The following is a 17,996-nucleotide window of genomic DNA, read 5'->3' as shown; positions in this document are numbered from 1 at the left end:
ATTAGATGTAGTCAGATTTTCAGAATATTTAAGCTGGTCAGAACAGTCAGTGACTTGGAGGAATTATCACTCACAAACTCATGAAAAAGTAGTAGTGTTAAGATAACTGCTCTTATGAAGGGAGAAAAACTTGGGAACTGTAGATTAATTGTTCAGATTTTGTCACTCAAGAAGGTAATAGCAGCAATTATTAAGCAGCTCATAGGTACCTTGAGAACAGTCAAGTGAGCAAAATAACCCCAGTTTTGTAAAGAACTGCCTAAGATGGAAAAAATCCACTTTCTTCCAAAGACATTGATTGATCTTGGAAATAGGATGTAAGTAATTGATAGCATAACTCTATGCTTAACAAGCTTTCTAACACTTGCAAATCATAATTGTACAACCAAACTGTAGATTTGTTGCTGAGTCAACACACAGAAAACAAAATATGGTGACAAAGCAGGTAGAAGCTTAGTTTCAGACAGGGACATTTTAAGTGGACATCACCAGGAATCTGTTCAGATTGGAAACAGGAACTATGAGGAAAGTTAAGGAAATCCAATATTGGGCTAGCAAAGAGAAATTTATATGAGCACATATGAATCGTATTGAAAATCTTTATGAAAAAATTATTTGGAATTGAGTCTGTGATTATTTGTTTCTTATTTATGAGAAAGTAGTAGGAGGGGAAAAATGATATAATTTATAGGAAGTAAATTATATCTAATCTTTTATCTAATCCTTTAAAGTATTGTTAATTTTTACCCTCATTTGTTGAAGAGGGAAGCAGACACCCAGTATGTCTTACATCTCATAGGCAATTTTAAAGAAACCACTGTTGTAGGTCACAGAGACATAAGTTTCATAGTGAAGCCAGAGGGCCTTCATAGAGGATGGCTTTTCCACTTCTCCCTCTGCAGTTACTTGCAAGGTACTGATGTTGCTCATATTGCACTTTTTTGAGTTTTGAAGAGAGATGAAGTCATATGTTATTACTCAACCCCTTGAAGTTTGTGTAACCCCTTCAAGGTAATTTTTTACCTTGCCATGTTGGAAACTAAAGTTGTTTATACAGAGTGCAAGTCCCCAGATAAGTTTTCATATGAGCCTTTTTAAAAGTATACTGTAAAATCAAGTTGAAGAGTCTGGGTCTGAGGAAAAGATTAATAAAGGAGTGCACAGTGGACTCTGGGGAAGTGATAGTTCTATAAATAATTAATAGCTAAAAGCCATTTCAAGAAGATTGGTGCCCTGCTGAGGTCAGTATTAAAGTGGATGCTGGGACTTTCAAAAGCTCTTAAAGTCACCTTTCAAGGTTTGTTTAGGTTTCTGTCTTTGTGGAGTTGAGTTCATTTTATGATAAAGAAAATGGTGATAGCAAATACTGTGAAGATTTGTTTTCCAGTGGTTGTATGACACTATTCACTGGGCAACTATCTACAGCAGTAGAGTGTTTACAGATATCATAAGATATGAAGCACTTTTAAGGAAATTCTTTTTCCAAGTGTTAGCCCCATGAAACTCAAACATACTTTAGTGATAGCATTTGCCATGTTTGCCGTGTGGGAGACCTTTTTAAGGAGCAAGTAGTTGCATACATCTCCTGTTAAAATTCTAAATATGTTTAGATGTATTGTACTTATATATGAAAGCACAGATAGCTTCATCTAGTTTGATATAGTTCTGCTTTCATGGCTCACATGTTCTTTTTCCCCCCTGAGATTGCATTACTGGAGCTATATTTGACAGTGATAGAATACCTCATTGCCATAGACACAGCCTAGAGAGTCGAAATGAAATTCTCTTCATGTGCCACTGGGGACTGTCCTTTCTGTGAAAAGTCAAAACAGAAAAGAACAAGTCAAAGGAACTATTAGCACCCTTGCTTTGCGGGAGGTGGCTGAGATGGGGTGAATGTAATTTCTTTAAATTCACGCTGCACCTGTGGCAGGTTGAGGATTAGAGTCATGATCCCTTAAATCCATTTCTAAAATGACTCTAGCAAAAGATAGTAAATAAACAGTAAACAGGTAGTGATTTCATCTTCTGGTGTTGGATCAGACACTTTACTTGATTCAGTTGCAAATTTAGTTTGCAGTTACCATGTTGCTTAAGGTATTTCTTGGTTTTGTAAGGGCTTATTTTAAGCAGTGTTCATGATGTTTCTTTTAATATAATAGGTCAATACTTAAAATTAGGTTTAATTGGAAAAGTAGTGTAAAAAATTTGGGCTTCAGTGCAAGTCTGTACTCAAAGCAAACAGTGACCTGATTCTGTTTATCTCAGGCTTATGAATTTAAAGCTTAGGCAATAATAGAAATTACTAATTATAATTGAAGAGGGGATATTGCATGTGTATGTATACCTGTGTAGAATTGCATGGTATATGACATGAAAGATTTGTTTGAAAATCGTATGTTTGCAAATTTCTTATATTTTACTTCGAAGACTAGCTGTTAGGTTAACAAGTAACACTGTCTCTTAACTTGTCCAGATAAGATCAGTAAAAGGACACAATAAAGAATCCATTTTCATATCTCAGTGCCTTTTAAAGATTCGAAGCAATACAAATCATACATACAGATTTTTGATATCAGTATTCTTTATTATGACCCACATCTCCTTCCCTCAGTCCATTTCTGGGGAGGAGAGAAAAGGGTATAGAGTAAATAGTTCTAAATGATTTTGCTATAAGCAGCTCAAATTCATGAATAGTTAATAAGTAAAAATGAAATATTTTTCTTTAAGCAATTCAAAGACCATATGGTACATATCTAGAATCACCTAAGTGGTTAATTGAATGTTAAATTCCTTTCCTCTTCCTTAGTGTAAACAACTGCAAAAATATTTACATTTCCTGCCTTGCTAAATTTATTTATCATTTTATAATAAAAACACGGAAGTGTTATAAATTGAAAATCTTAATCTCTTGCTTGACTCACTCTGAAATGTCAGCAGTGTCTCTGGTTTGGTTTACTTTGTGTTCTCTCCATTCCTAACACAGAAATGCAGAGCACTGGAAAAAAGAAGAGTATTGATACTAGGCGAGTTAGAGATGCAGCATGAGATGTGATTTCCTGAAATTAGTTTTCTGTTATTCTAAGCAAGATTAGAAACTGCAGGAAAGAAAGTGGTTCTTTATTGCATTTTATTATTATTATGAAACTCCAGAAGAATGATTATATAATTCTATAAAACTTCGAGGGGTTGAGGTCAAAAATCCAGAATGTAAGTTGACCATGCAAGCTGCTGCTTACCTATGGAGAGAGGTGTTTCTACAGTCAGGGAGTGCTACAGCTTTTTTCCAAAGCTGGCTACTGGCACAAACAGTTTGCAAACTCTGCACCTGATACTCATCAAACCATTTCAAAGCACTGGTCTTGTCTGCATGGCAGAGCAGCATTGTCCTCGATTTCCACTCGCAGTGATAAACCTCAGCCTTACCCTAGGGAAATAGCCTGTGCCGATTCCCATGCTAACTGCCCTTCTCTCCTGGCTCCAAGGAACCAGAGCCTGCAGCTTCCCCTTGCCCCCCCCCGAGTTTTCCACCCCTGCTGATAGCTAAATTCAAGGGCACTAGGAGCAACAGTGTCATGTGAGTGCCCGGCACAAGGGGTTCTCCGCCCAGTAGCCCCTGAAGGAGATAAGTTGGTTGCTCCTTTGTTGGGTTTCCTGCCAGAATAAGATCTGAATTAAGAAGAGGGAGGGCACCAGATATCATCTCCATCAAATATTGTTCTTCATGGAAACAATTCAACAACTTGCTCATTGGTGTAATTACTGTAGCACACTTTTTGTAATTAGAGGTCTTAAATGACACAAGTACTTCCCTTAATTTATTATTGGGTCTTTTCAGGTTCTCACTTCTGTTTTTTGTCTTGAGATGCAAAGCAAAATGAACATAAATATACTTTAAAGTACCTAAAGTCACAGCAGAAACTGTTGGAAGAATGTTTTGATAAGTCCAAGCAATAGTCAAGAATTTCTTTAGGATTTCTTTTCAAAAGATGTAGTAGGATTTTGTAGTAATGATTGCTGATAAACTAAGTGGAACCCTCCAGAACCATGTTTACCCTCTCAAGCAAAAGCTAGCTTAGTATATATTAAGATACCTACAGATATTCTTTAAATTTTGTCTTTTTACCATCACATATAAATGTTTGTATCAGATAATTTTTGTGACAATATTAACAGTTCTAAATTTAAAATTCAAATAATTGAATCCTAAAGTAATGTAACCTGCAAAATAGTTTAGTTTAACTGATCCTACCACATGGTTAAAATGAATGAAGCTGCTCAACTTTTGAGTAGAAGATGGAAAATGTAGTAAATTACTCAGATTTCTCCTAAAGCAGTAATCCTATCCTCTCAAAAGATAACAGGATAAATATTTCTGTCCCCTACTATAAAGGAGGCCTATGTGACTAGTTTGGGCAAGACACAGTGTAAGGTATCTAGAGTAAAATGAACTGAATTTTACCCTAAGAATGTGTTCTACAAGGACTTTAAAAAAATTCCTAATAAGGTATGAGAATACAAAGTATCAGTAAGGTATTTTTGTTTTCACATGATGGGGTGGAAAACCATTGCACATGGAGTTTTGGAAATGCTTCAGACATGGTTATAAGAAAAGATTGATAATGTTGGTGGAAAAAAAGTCTGTTTAATAACAGCAGTGGATCAGTCACCCACCTTTATTGCAGTCTGATGTGCTGAATAAAAAGCAGGCATGAACATGACCTGTGGATGGTATATTATCATAACCCATGGGCTATGCTGTAAAATGCACTGTTTTATAAACTCCTGGAATGGGTTCATGGAACTTTTTGAAGTAAGCAATTACCCAGAGTCTTCATTAACTTTCTAGCTGCTTACCAAAAATATAACATTTAATAAGGAGACTGCCCTAGTTCTGCATGTCTAGCCTTTACTCTGTCCAAAAGGGAATTTGATATGTCTGTTTTTTTAATGAAGAAATATCTCCTTGTCGGAAATAACACAAGAAATCAAGTCATCTTATAGCTGAATTTATTAACATGGAGAAATGGAGTTTTATGCTACCAGGTCAATCATTTAGTCTTAAATATTTGTGATAATCTTTTAAAATGTCTCTCTTTTTTGTGAGAAATAGTTTTAAATATTATTTGTTATAATCACCCTAATAAGGGGGGGTGTCTTTTATTCATCATAGAACTTTTGAATGGAGCAGTAGCCTATATATTCTTGTGGGTTTTGAAGATGTTATTGCCTAGTCATAATCTCCTCTGTATGAAGTAGGAGGAGAGGAAGAGATTTTTTTATGTGGGCAGGTAGCTTCTTGTGAATTAGGGTAGAGGATGGGTGTTTTAATGTTTAAACATATTTTTATAGGTAGCTAAGTCCAGTCTTGAAAAGGCAATTGTTAGGACAGAATAGAATCAGAAAATGTACTTGAATAATGTAATGATTTCTGGGTAATACTGAAAATTGGGAGTCCTGATCAGGAACTTTGTGTGAGGACTTGGACAAAAGTAGTGACAGGAAATGATGACATGCTAGAGTTATTCATGCTCTAGAGTGGGGAAAATCTGTACTGATTAAAAAAAAATTAAATACAGGCTTCAGATTTCAGTAGGAAATAGCACTGTTTGTTACTGGTTTTCCTTTACTGCTGTTTGCAGTGGGAAAACAATCTTAGCTTCAGTTTGACTCATCCTCCATTTCTGTTTCTTGTTTTAGATACTGTTCTGTTCCAAATAAATTTTTGAAATTTCGACCTCATCATATTTGCAGGCCTCCCCAGATGCAGAGAGGGAGATGAGCAGTGCTATTCCTTGGTCTTTCTGTACTTTCCTTTTTTCTTATGAAAGGAAACAACGTGACATTCGTTAGTAAAGCTTAGCAAGGACAAGGTCAAACAAAATTGAGCAGAGCATACTGAGGCCATTTTAGGTGCTGACTTCGATATCAAGCTTTTGATCTTGGACAGATTGCTGAGAAGTTGTTCTTTTCTCCTTGCCTAATTGTGATACAGAGTTTCAACAAACCCAATAAATTGAGTTGTTGATCGACCTGGAAGTGCAGATGAGCTGGTTTAGGTGCAGACCATTAAATGCCAAGAGCATTTGAGGAAACAGTGTAATCTGAGGTTTCAAGTAAGACATACTGTCTTACTTACAGCTTATATGATTATCAAAGTAATTCCTTTCTGATGGGAGAGGTAGGAATATCCTTCAGGATGCCAAACACCTGGAAATTATTTTTGTTTGCAGCTTGAAAACCATTTCTGATTATGTGAAACCAATTCATCAGTAAAGTTATCCACATTCCAGAGAGAGATTGAGAGTATAAACTTCTAATCATAACTTTTAAAGTTTATTATAAAAGAAACTGACATGTTTTCCTGCTCAGTCTTCTAAAAATGTAGTCTTTCTGCTCTGTGTTCAAAATGTGCTTTTAGTTTAATGATTATGGTTGTAATTAAGGGACTAGTTAGAAAAACTATAGCTATAAAGTATAAACATGGCAACCAAAATACCTTTCAAAGCAAAGCGGAGACTCTGTGTCTGAGCTGGATGTTGTAACACACTTGCATTGCAATGAGATACAGAACAGTGCTTTAAGGTAAAAAGAAAAAAGTTAGTAATTTTAAAGAATTTGTACCATGCATCGAGACCCATAGGAAAATTGAAGGCTGGAGATCTTTTTTCATCTCATTTAACCTTGCTGCTCCTACTTTAATTGTGTGGGTCACCAGTACTGGCTCAATTGCTCACCCGTGGCAAATTCCCTTTGTTTTCGGCCCCTGTCTTAGGGTGGAGGTAACCATCTTGTAAAAAGTAGCTTTTGAATGGCTGAACTATGGCTAACTTTGAGAACTTTATTTGTAGCTGTTGCTCAGGAAAAGTACCCTTGGTTCTCATCAGCTGTTAGAAGTAATTTAGATTATGAAGCACTGTTTGTTTCCTTTTCTTTTGAGGAAAAAAGACTATGTAAAAGCCAAATACTTACTTTTTCCACCCTTTCAGTTGGTCATTTTTTTTAGAATACATGTACATCTTTTTGGGTAATGGAGAGAGTAAGATAATAGGACTTTCTTGAATAAAGAAGCATAGTCTATTTCAGCTGTAAAAAAGAAGGAATTTGTTAATTACAGTGTGCAAAAGGATTACAAAGACAAAAAGTTTTGGAAAATTACATATGCCCTTTCACTTTTTTGTTTGGCTTCATCAGAATTTCAGCCATTGACTGTAGGATAGGAACAAGCATCTGACAGCCCATGGATTTAAATTTAAAACATCTGTTATGCTACATTATTGTTTTAGTTCCTCTGTGAAACTGTTTTTATATAGTACCTGAAAAAATCATGACAACAGACATATCACAAGAATTTTAAGAGTTTTGACTTTGGATATGAAGGCCAATAAGATAGGGCACTTGTTTTCTCTTTGGAGTTTCCTCGGAGCCAAAGGGCAAAGGAAGTTTCATACTCCTTCCTTTCTACAGTCATCCATTCTCATTTCAATCTGTTGGGAAACAGCATTTCAGTTTGGACCTACTTGCTTTACAACTCACACTGGAGAGGTGATGAAATCTTCATCCCTGGAGACTTTAGACAGGGACCTGAGAAATCTCTTCAAGCCTAGCTTTGCTTTGAGTAAGGGTTGGACAAGATGACTTTTGGAGGTCTGTCACAATTTAAATTATTCTGTTGCAGTCGAGGAAATAAAAAGAAAAAATTATTTTGATTTCTGTGAAGATAAGGCTGATAGTTCTGATTTTCTTTGCTAAGAAAACATAAGGAAATAGTCAACACTAAAAAGCATTAAAAAATGTCTATCATCACTTGAATGAGTCACTGTGAAGTAACAATCCATAAATGAATAGCAAGATAATTGCAGATTATGACCTGCTATATATATATATATATATATATACACAAGCATTTGAAAATGTGCAGACAAGTCTGTGAATTATGGTACTGCATGTGGATGGAATTTGTGTTCCTCTAAGATGGCTGCCTCATGGAAAGCTGGGTTTTTTTATAGCATTAAACACAAATCACTATTACCATTTTGTTTCTGACAAAAGTTATAAATTGAACTTTTCTGAGTGTGATGCCGCACATACCCACATGGAAAATTATAAAATACTGTGTTACTTGTAACAAAATAATTGTGGGTTTTGTTCAAGACCAGTAGAACTCTGCAGCTATTATCAAATATGAGTAATTTATTTTACTGCTTTATTTTCTCCCCTTCTGATCCTGTTTAAATATAGTTTCAATCCTGATGATCAGTGTATTGGACATACACCATTTAGATTGAAAACGCTTCTTCTGATAAAGGATTCTTCTGGGATTTATTTCTGCTGGCTATTTTTTTTTTCTTTTTTGTTTGTCATTAATAGGATCAGATTTCTTCCAGCATAGTTGAACAACATAAAGAATTTCAAAGATAACATGGGGTTTGGGTTCTTCTTCATTTTACAGGCCTGGCAGCTGCGATTCAGTCACCTGGTGGGCTACGGTGCCAAATACTACTCCTACCTCATGTCCAGGGCTGTCGCCTCTATGGTGTGGAAACAGTGCTTTGCTCAGAACCCATTTGATAGGTAAAACCACAGAAATGTTAAATAGAATGAGATGCTAGTTGCTTTTGGAAAACATGAAACAAATTAGGTTGGTGGGCTTTTTTGATGCAAATTAGTTTTTAGTGTTTCTCTTGATTTTAAGAGGACTACAAAGCAGGAAATAACCACAGATATATATATATATATATATATATATATATACACACACACAAATATACGTGTCTGCGTGTATATATATATTCTGGGACATGTTCATTGGTGCAAAAAAAATTGTGTCAGTGTTTTAAAATACAGGTGTGTCAGTTGGGAGACACTGAAATCCCTATTTAGATGTAATTAGAGAGCTTGAAATTCATAGATGCCTAATAGCTTGTAATTTTCTGTTGAAATCAAAGCAACTGTGGGTATTTAACAAGCTTCATGTCACCAACATCAAAGCTCAGTAGAGCTATCCTACTCATTTTGCTTTGTGAAATTAAAAAAGCAAATTGTGAGGTCACAAATTGTAAGCATTCTTATACCTTTGCTGACATTGTAACAGAGCAACTTTTCCCTTTGGCACAATGAAGCCTGAAATGTTGTTCGCAAATTAACTTTTATAGGCACCAACACACACTCCTGTGAATAAAATTTGTCTAGTTCAGTTCCTCATAGTGGGATTTTAAATGTAATTTGAATTTGAGGAGCTAGTGTGGCACCAGCCATTGTTTCAGGGTGGAAAATTTCATTTGGTCTCTGTCTGTGAGTTCTGTAGAGATCCTAGAAGCAAACCTGAGTGAAGGCTGGACCAGTAGTGTTTGCAGATGGCTCTAACTCCTGTGTTTCTCCAGGGCAATGGGGGAGCGCTATCGTAGAGAGATGCTGGCACATGGCGGTGGAAAGGAGCCCATGCTGATGGTGCAAGGTAGGAAATCAGTTATAACTCCTTTATTCCCCTGAAAAAGGAAGGAACTTCAACTTAACTGCATTTCCCAAGTTGGTCTTTTTACTTAAAACTGGATTTATGAAAGAAAAATTTAAGTGGACTGGTCATCACCTTTGTATCATGGTCAGTAGAACTCCTCGTGGTATGCAGAGTACACGCAGATAGCTGGGCTGAAGTGTTGGAAAGGTTTGTGTTACAAGGCTGTCTAAAGAATTCAGAAAAAACTTGAAGGAAGATAGATTGCATTATTTCTTGGATACAATAAAGTAGTAACTTATCCATACATGGAATTCATAAAATCTCTGGTTATTTTGTGTAGGAGAAGTTGAACTTGGTTTGGCCTCATCATTTCAGTGTCATCAAAATATCTTTGGTTGTATCAGTAGTTTGAGTGTTCATTTTCATGAAATGCAGCTCTGACAACTGTAATAAAGAAACACAATTCATTATTCATCTCACTACAATATTTGCCTCTTGAACCTGGAAAATAACTTTTAAAAATCATTCATACCCATAGCAAAAATACTATGTGTGTTCATACCTTAAAAAATAATGCCAGGAGAATGAAACAAGTTTGAGAAACTGCTGACTTTATCTCAAATCTCTGAAATCAGGGTAAAGACCTTCCTGTGTAATGTTGCAGAATTCAAACCAAACATTACTTTTGCTGTTCGTAAGGTGAGCACTTGCTAAGTCCCGGTACATCTTTCAACTTTCTCTGAAATTCTTAGTACTAAGAATGAGTATGAGTTCACTGGCCTCTGTAAACTCCGTTTTAGCAGACTGGAACTTCTGGGACTTTTTTCTACAGATAAGGAAGACAGTGGTAACGTGTCTGTATTTCATCATGAGATTGGCACGGTTTCATGACTAGAACATTTCAGTTCTTTGACCCATCTGTTTATATTTGAGGCCATGACCTCTGCTCTCCTTAGACTCGTCATATATTAAGCAACTATATATTCTTTAGGTTGTCTATTTATGTTTCTGATCTACAGGGTTACTTTTAATTCAATATGACTTACCAAATTCTCTTTACTGTTCTTGAAGAGTTTGTGTGTGTAACCTTTAAAAACTGTAGCCCAGAACTGTGGATTAAGAATTTGCAAGACAGGAATGTGCATTTTTACAAGCATATCCAATTTTTACATTGTAAGTCATATGGTGGAGAAAGAAAAAATGTTTTTAAACACCAGATATACTTATGATCTCTTTCTGGGGTATATTCTTTATTTTACTGAACATGGAATTTTCCTGGAATGTCCTGGAAACTATGTTGAAGTTGCTGGCAGTGTGTTTCTGTGAATCAAGTACTATTTGAAAGAAGTTTCAAAATTCATCTGTGGATGGTCTTACAGAAAATCTATGGAAGTAAAACTGGCTTTCCCCCTTGCATGTGATAGGATCCTATGGAAGATAGTGTCAAAGCGCTCACTGAGATCCAAAGGAGGTGATGTGCACTGCTCTCCTCTTTTTCTGCTGGCCAGTTATTTCATCATATCAAGTTATTTAAGCGCGACTTGCCTTTGGTGAATCCTGATTTTTTTGATGTTTGGGAGTCTGAAAACAGTTTCCAGGATTAGCTGGTCCCTTCCTAGGGACTGAGGTGAGACTGACCAGCCTCAGTTCTTTTTACTTGCTCTTCCTGTAGACATGACTTTTGCTTTTTTCCACTCTTATAGTACCTCTCCTGTTTTAACAGATTACTGAGAGTTGCCTAGCAATGCCATCGGCCAGCTCCCTTAGTGCTCAGGGGTGCATCCTGCCAGGGCCTGTGGGCTTGTTTATGCCCAGTTTTTTTAAGTGTACCATGATCTGATCCTCTTCCATCTAAGATACATCTTCCTCGCTTCAGTTTATCTCCCTGGCCACTTTTGTATTCTGAGTTTCACTTTTATACTCTTTATTCAGAAATCCTAGCTGGTATTCAAGATTGTAAAAATAGCAAGTGTTCATCAGCAGATTCTTGGTCTGTGCCTATCGTGATGTTCATTTGTAGACAGTAAAAGTAGTTAAGTAAAAAACTTAACAAACGTGCTTGAACGACTCCCTGAAGAATGAAATCGGGGTGACTCAGGTGTTCTGACAAGACAATAACTTGATTGCTGATTTGGGATTATTGGAAGCTAAATCATAGAACACACCTGATGAAAACAGTTATATTTGTACTCGATTGGTCAGTATTTCTTACAAAACATGAGAATTTACGGAGAAAAGTAGGAACAATTGCCGCGGCTGCTGTGTCGAAAGCACTCCCCTCCCGTCCGAGCAGGGGGGGAAGGCGGCCGGGGCTAGCTCAGAGCACAGCAGCAGCTAGCAGCTAAGGGGGCACTACCCGGATCCGTCAGGGACGTCCGGGCTGCGCCTTCCTCGGCAGGACAGCAGCAACAGTATCGAAAAGAAGCGGCAAGGCGGAGAAGCCGAGAGAAAAGAGGGTCTTGACACACCCGGTGTAGCTCAGTGGTTTTAATGTATCATTTCTCCACCGCGTCCAAGCGGGAAAAGACACCACTGCGTCCAGGCGGGAAAAGACATCACAAAAGGGGGAGAAGCAGTATATAAAGCGGTGTACAAGAACCAATCGGGAGAAACTGAGGAGGGGAATTCAACATGACTGACAGGGGTGGCAACAAGTGGTACACGAACGAAGGAGGGACTCAGGGCACCTGCCCAATCACCCCCTGTGGAAGGGAGAAGTTTCTGGAAGGATGGGGGGGTTTCAGGAGATGAAGGGGGCTCTGGAGGAGGGGAAAGGGGCAGTTGCCAGGGGAACGGGGGTGGAGACAAGGGCTTGGCAGCGAGCCCAGACAGGGAGGACACCATTGGAGGGAAAGGGGGAACCAGGACTGAACCGTCGAACTGGGTATAGGGGTGTAACTGGGGGAAAGCATCACAAAACAATACAAAACAGGGAAGATAACTCAATTGGGAACTGAACACACACCACAACAAACAATTCAATTTGTTTAGGTTCAATGAGCTTTTGTTTTCTCTTGCTGCTTTTTTTTCATTATTGTTATTCCAGACTACTTGACTTCCATCTTCTGTTGGTTTCCATCAGTTGCAAAACTGTGCTCTCATAGCAAATAACAAAACATACTTGATTAAACACAGATTCCACTTTAAAACTTGTTGATTTTATTCCTCTTCAGAGAAACAGTCCAGAATCTGTGCTCACTAGTGCCCTATTTCAGAAAGTTCTTTAGGTTGTTATTTCAGGTGGTTTTTTATATGGGCTTGCACATGTCTGACGTTTGGATGTGCATCTGCAGCCTCACCCTTGAAGTGTTTCCATACCTCATTAGGAAATTAACCATGTTCATTGGCTGTTTGATAGCAGGTTACTTCACGAGCACATTTGATTTATGCAGCTTCTTTGTTATGATTTTCTTCTCAGAAGCTATCTATTGTTTTTCTTTTGTTTTTGGATATGACCCTAGCTTTTCATCTTTCTCCAACATTATTCCATAGATATTCTGATTAGGAAAGATAAAGGACCTGACCTGTGGAGTTGCTGACAAGGTTCCTGTTTGAACTAGTCTTTAATTAGGAAACACAATATGCTTTTTATTGTTGTTGTTGTTGTTTGCATTTGATTCTCTTAGTATTTGTTTCCTTTAAAAAAAACCAAAATCATAGAGGTTGAGAACTTCTTAAACATTTTCTGAAGAGACTTTTTTTATCTTATCCCCTTGATAGTCAATGAAATACAGAAATAGTCACAAATATGGATATCGGGGGCAATTGAAAATGGGTAGGCAATGTTTTGTCTGAGAGGCTTATTTTCTTTCAATTTTTCCTTAGAGAAAAAAACATTTTGAGAAGAACTTCATTCCTCTGTGATTTTGTGTTGATTACATGGCTCTTGCAGATTTTCTCCTTCCTAGGATTACATGGCATTAGGGATTCCAAATTCCTTTGAAGTTATATAACCCTGCTATCCCTTCCAGGTCCAGTTGTGTGCTGGTTGCAGGTCTGAACAAGATTCAGGTGTGCACCATTCCTCCCTCTCTCCCTTGGCACTCTCTAGCTGGAAAGAAACCCAGGTGCATAGGCAGAAAGTGAATTACAGTGTGAAAACTACTGGGTTGGATGTTTTGGGAACTAAGAGCATGGAGCATATACTGGAGTGCACTTCTCCTGCAGTGCCTTGGTGCAGTCATGTTGTCCTTGGGGCTTCTGAAGAAATCCTTGTGCGAAATGTGTGTGAGGTTGTGTTCTTGCTTTGTTGATGCCGTATGACATTGCAGACAGTCATACTCAGCTCTGAGCCTACATGGTAACCAAACCGACTGACTGTATAAATAAACAACCATTTGCTCCAATGCTGTTTGAAAATTTGCTTTTCCATGCCTCAGACTGTACATCATGGAGTAGTTATAATTTGAGGAGGCTGCAAAAATCTTCAGATAATGATTGTATGTCCCTTTGCAAGTGTAAGAAATACGCATAAATCCTAGAAGGTGATATGAACGGCAACATATGTTAGCTCAAACTACATGGACCCAGAATCATTAGTGTTCCAGGGGGGCAGAGGCCAAATTTTGCCACAGGCTTTATTCTTCTCTCAATTTTCAGTGATTGTAGGTTATAGCTAACCATCTCTCAAAAGGGTGTGGTTAACCACAGTGCTGTAATGTGAAAGAAACTTCAAAGCAGTGAAGATAAGCTATGCAGTTGCCTTAGGCTTGGGAGAGACTGAGCTGAAATAGGAGTTGGGCTGAACGTATTAAAATACACTCCTAAATTTGAAAACTGCAACCATCAGACCTTGTGGACATCTTACTAAATCATTTAGACTGAAGTGCTGAGTACTTACAATATATCAAAGCTGATCTTGCTTTGATATATTTTAATGGGGTTTGAAGAGAGACATGACCACTCTTTAGCACATCAGTGTAGAGTTAGAGGTTAAAACACAGAAATACCATCATTGCCTGTTTCTTTTGGAACTGTCTTACTCTAAAATCTGTAGTTATTTATTTAATGAGGGCATGATCATTTCACTACAGTAGGAGTTCTTTAGCAATGACCTCAGTTACTCTCCGTCCCTTCTTTGCAAAAGTGAAGTCTGTTGGTGTCTGCTTTTGATGTCAGTGCTGGGAAAATAGGAGTGCAACAAACCACTAATGCAAGAAATCTGGAATCTGTTTTTGTTATCAAAAGCTGGAGCTACTTGATCAGAGGTCAGTTGACATCACCATTGCCAGAATGATTTTGGAATCTCCTACATATTTAAAGCAAACTTGGTTTTCATAAATAAATACAATATGTAACAAGTTTCAAGTGACATTTGGTAAGACTGTATTCAGCTGCCCTAAAATGCATCCAAGTATACTGTAATTAATTATATTTCTCTTATTCATTTTATAATGTCGAGGGTTGGAATGTTTTTGTTATGATTTGCCATTTTTATGTGAGAGGGGAAATTAAATCTCCTTGAAGATAATCCCAGCTTCAGTTTCTTCTCTTCTGCCTATCATTATACTATTGGCTCTTGGTTTTTTCCAAGATATTGATAATTGTCAGAATAATTGTTAGTGTGTCAAAGAATTGGCTGAGCATCATCCTGACTGGCTGCTTTTTATAAAGTCAGTAATGGAAGGGGAGTTTTGTATAATGGGGCTCGAGCAGTAGTGGTTATATCTATTACAGCCATTTTTATGTAACATCTGTGCAGTATTTTAGTCATCTCTCCATACTGATATCTGGTGAAAAAGGAATGACTGTACATGTTCCAGTGGGCTGCCATCCCTGTCACCTTCTTAAGGCACTCTCTCCTCTTCTGTGAAAACTGCAGGAAAATATGAGTCTAACTGGAATTTTTCCAAGGCTGCTAGGGGGCAAATATGCGTGTTCCCCGGCCAGGAACCCGAGAGAGGGAGTCTGCAAGAGGCCACGGCTCTCTGGGGAGCTCAGATCAGTAGCTGGCTATCTGCACACATCTGTTTCTCAGCCCAGCACACAGCAAGCCATTTTTCATTGTGAACTACAAGTAATTCCACTGTGATTTTTCTAACATTAGAGTAGATGACAAGTTTACCAAGTAGTTGGAAATATTAATTCTGTTCTCTTTCATTTTGAAAATAGCTTGATGCAAACTTCATTTCACAGCATTTCAGTCAATCTATATATAGTGTGAGATTTGTTTTCCTTGTAGTGCTTGCTATTAATCTACTGGGCCATGGCAGTTTGTGTTGACACTTGTAACATGTTTTTAAATCAGATTGAAATGGAATTCTGTAAGGTCTTAGCAAGAAAATTCTTTTAAATTGCTCTCACCAATTTACTTTGAGCTGGTCTGTTTCCTGATGGGTTTTGAATCATTGTGTTATAGTAAAAGATTATAGTCTTTTAGCAGCATGCAATTATAATTTCCACCAAAAGCAAATATTGTTGAGGATGTGAAAGAACAGAAATTTATGTTCTGTAGGTAAACCGATCGGAAAGGGTAGAACAAGGTTATGTTTACATTGGCAGATGCCAGAAAGATCACTTCAAAGAAACACAAAGATTAAATTTTACATTATTTGGCAGTTGAACTGTTGTTTTTTGGGGTTTTTTTGGTTTTTTTCTGGTCCAAGTTATGCAGTAAATTTTCATGTGTAATCTTGAAAATCTTAATAACAGTGAAAAGACCAACTGTAGGTGATGTTAAGTACAAAGAAACATCTGAAAATAATTTAAAGGATATATTCTCATGCCATCTAAAAATTTGGTTTCTGGAGAGGAAGGGGTGAAATTTTTAGTTTCTCTGTTTATAGAATTACTTGACGAAGTACTTGGGCATGATTCTAATTCATGATGCTAATTTTCTTGTCTGTTATTGTGTAGCCAAGTGCTACAGCTAACAGATACAGTAATTTAAAGTCTTAAAAAAAGGTAAGTCCTAGTACTGTAAAAAAGCAAAACTAAAACTGCAATATATTGAAAATGCTTTTGTTTATGTTTTGTGACTTGTCAACAATTTCAGATATAGCTGTATTTTAAGTGCTAAATTAAATGGTTCTAAGGTGTGTGTAATGCTTTGAGAAAATGCATTTTTTTCCTGGCTTGGTCAGAACTGAGACTTAGCAAATAAGGATTTATATACCTGCTCAATCACTATTTTGTTTCAGTCATTTAGGAATGACAGTCTGCAGTTACATTGCTTTAAAACAAATATAATTCCCTGCTTAAACAAGGTCTTAATGACAAAAATCAGTTAACAGCCTTGAAACCTGTCAATTCTGTGAAAATGTGTAACAGGTATCTTGATGAAATTAAATAATCCCTCTACACTATAATTGCACTTTTTTCTTGGCAAAGAAATCTGGTAGCTGTTTCTGCTGTATAGCAACATTCAAAGTTAGTTAGCAGTAAGTGCTATCACTGATGAAGCTGTCAAGGTCACAGCATCCTGATGAAGAGTGTCTTGTTTTTTTGTAGGTATGCTGCAGAAATCCCCTTCAGTTGAAGATTTTGTGGATGCCCTTGTTTCAGACTTAGACCATGACTTTGAAACTTTTATCATGGACTCATAACAACAGAACTGAATTCTTTTACGGAAGATTGCGTATGTCTTCAAAATTGTGGATAAAATATTTTTGTGACTGGTTTTGCTTTTTGGTGAACACTTTTAGAGTTTGACTGTTCATGTTGGTGGAACGCTAATAAATACTTTCATTGGATCACTTGGTTTCATTTATGAAATGACTGTTTTCCATTGCATAGAAGTTTAAGCATGGAATAAATCCTCTAGTATGGTCTGTTAGAAAATTTGATCTTGTTGGAAGAAAATAAATGGGAATTGAACTCATGTTCAGGGTGACTGGAGGGGTTTGAAAGGTGTTTTGGTGCACACATTGATTCACAATTAGGGTTTACCTCTTGATGTTATGGCCCAGAACTGCTCACACAGGTCTTTCTCATGTGCTCATGGATTTTCTTTACCTTTGTTTAGCCATATTTTTTGTAGGAGTCCTGCATTGGGAAGAGCAAACTGTGTTTGAAACAAAGGGAAAATTGGAAAGAAAGAGACTACGAGCTGTATTTGAGATAAGGAAGAGAAAGATGGGAGAAGTAAATCTGTGGTCCTACTGGTCTGTAGTGGAAAACTTTAGATGAGGAGGAAAGAGGTATGTTGCAACACATAAGAGAGACAAAGGAGTAAAATAGGTACCCTACAGATGATCTGGTCCCTGCATGTTTGTTCACATGGAGTTTCCTTTTAATGATGAGTGGACGAGCTTGGGGAATTGTTTAAAGTACAAGAGGATGGGTTTTGGAGGGGAAACAAAATAATTCGGAACAGAAATGTTTTTCCAGGGTAGGCTGGAGCAGTTTGGTACAGTTGCATGTTATATAGTGGATGATGAACAAAGGGAATGTTATCAGTGGGTTTTTCTTTTTCCCTCTAAGTAAATTATGAAATGGTATTTGAGGGTGTTTTGGGGAAAAAAAACCCCAGAAAATAAAAAACAAACAAACAAACAAAAAAACCCAAACCAAAACAAAACAAAAAACCAACAAAAAAAAA

At 37.2% G+C, this 17,996-nt stretch overlaps 1 protein-coding gene across 1 annotated transcript in view; it reads left to right on the top strand.

The window, feature by feature from the left end:
* MIPEP (mitochondrial intermediate peptidase) overlaps positions 1-17,148 on the top strand; it is a 66,485-nt gene extending 49,337 nt beyond the window's left edge. Inside the window, exons 17-19 of the mRNA XM_009102833.4 lie at positions 8,453-8,574; positions 9,384-9,457; positions 16,907-17,148. Of these exons, the coding sequence (XP_009101081.1) occupies positions 8,453-8,574; positions 9,384-9,457; positions 16,907-17,001 (291 nt within the window). The 3' untranslated portion in view covers positions 17,002-17,148. The remainder of the gene's footprint in view (positions 1-8,452; positions 8,575-9,383; positions 9,458-16,906) is intronic.
* The last annotated feature ends 848 nt before the right edge of the window (positions 17,149-17,996 follow it).

This window comes from Serinus canaria, chromosome 1 (genome assembly GCF_022539315.1).
Source record: "Serinus canaria isolate serCan28SL12 chromosome 1, serCan2020, whole genome shotgun sequence".
Classification (NCBI taxonomy): domain Eukaryota; kingdom Metazoa; phylum Chordata; class Aves; order Passeriformes; family Fringillidae; genus Serinus; species Serinus canaria.
Note: the sequence above shows the minus strand (reverse complement) of the source record. Positions and strands in the feature narration are given on the sequence as shown.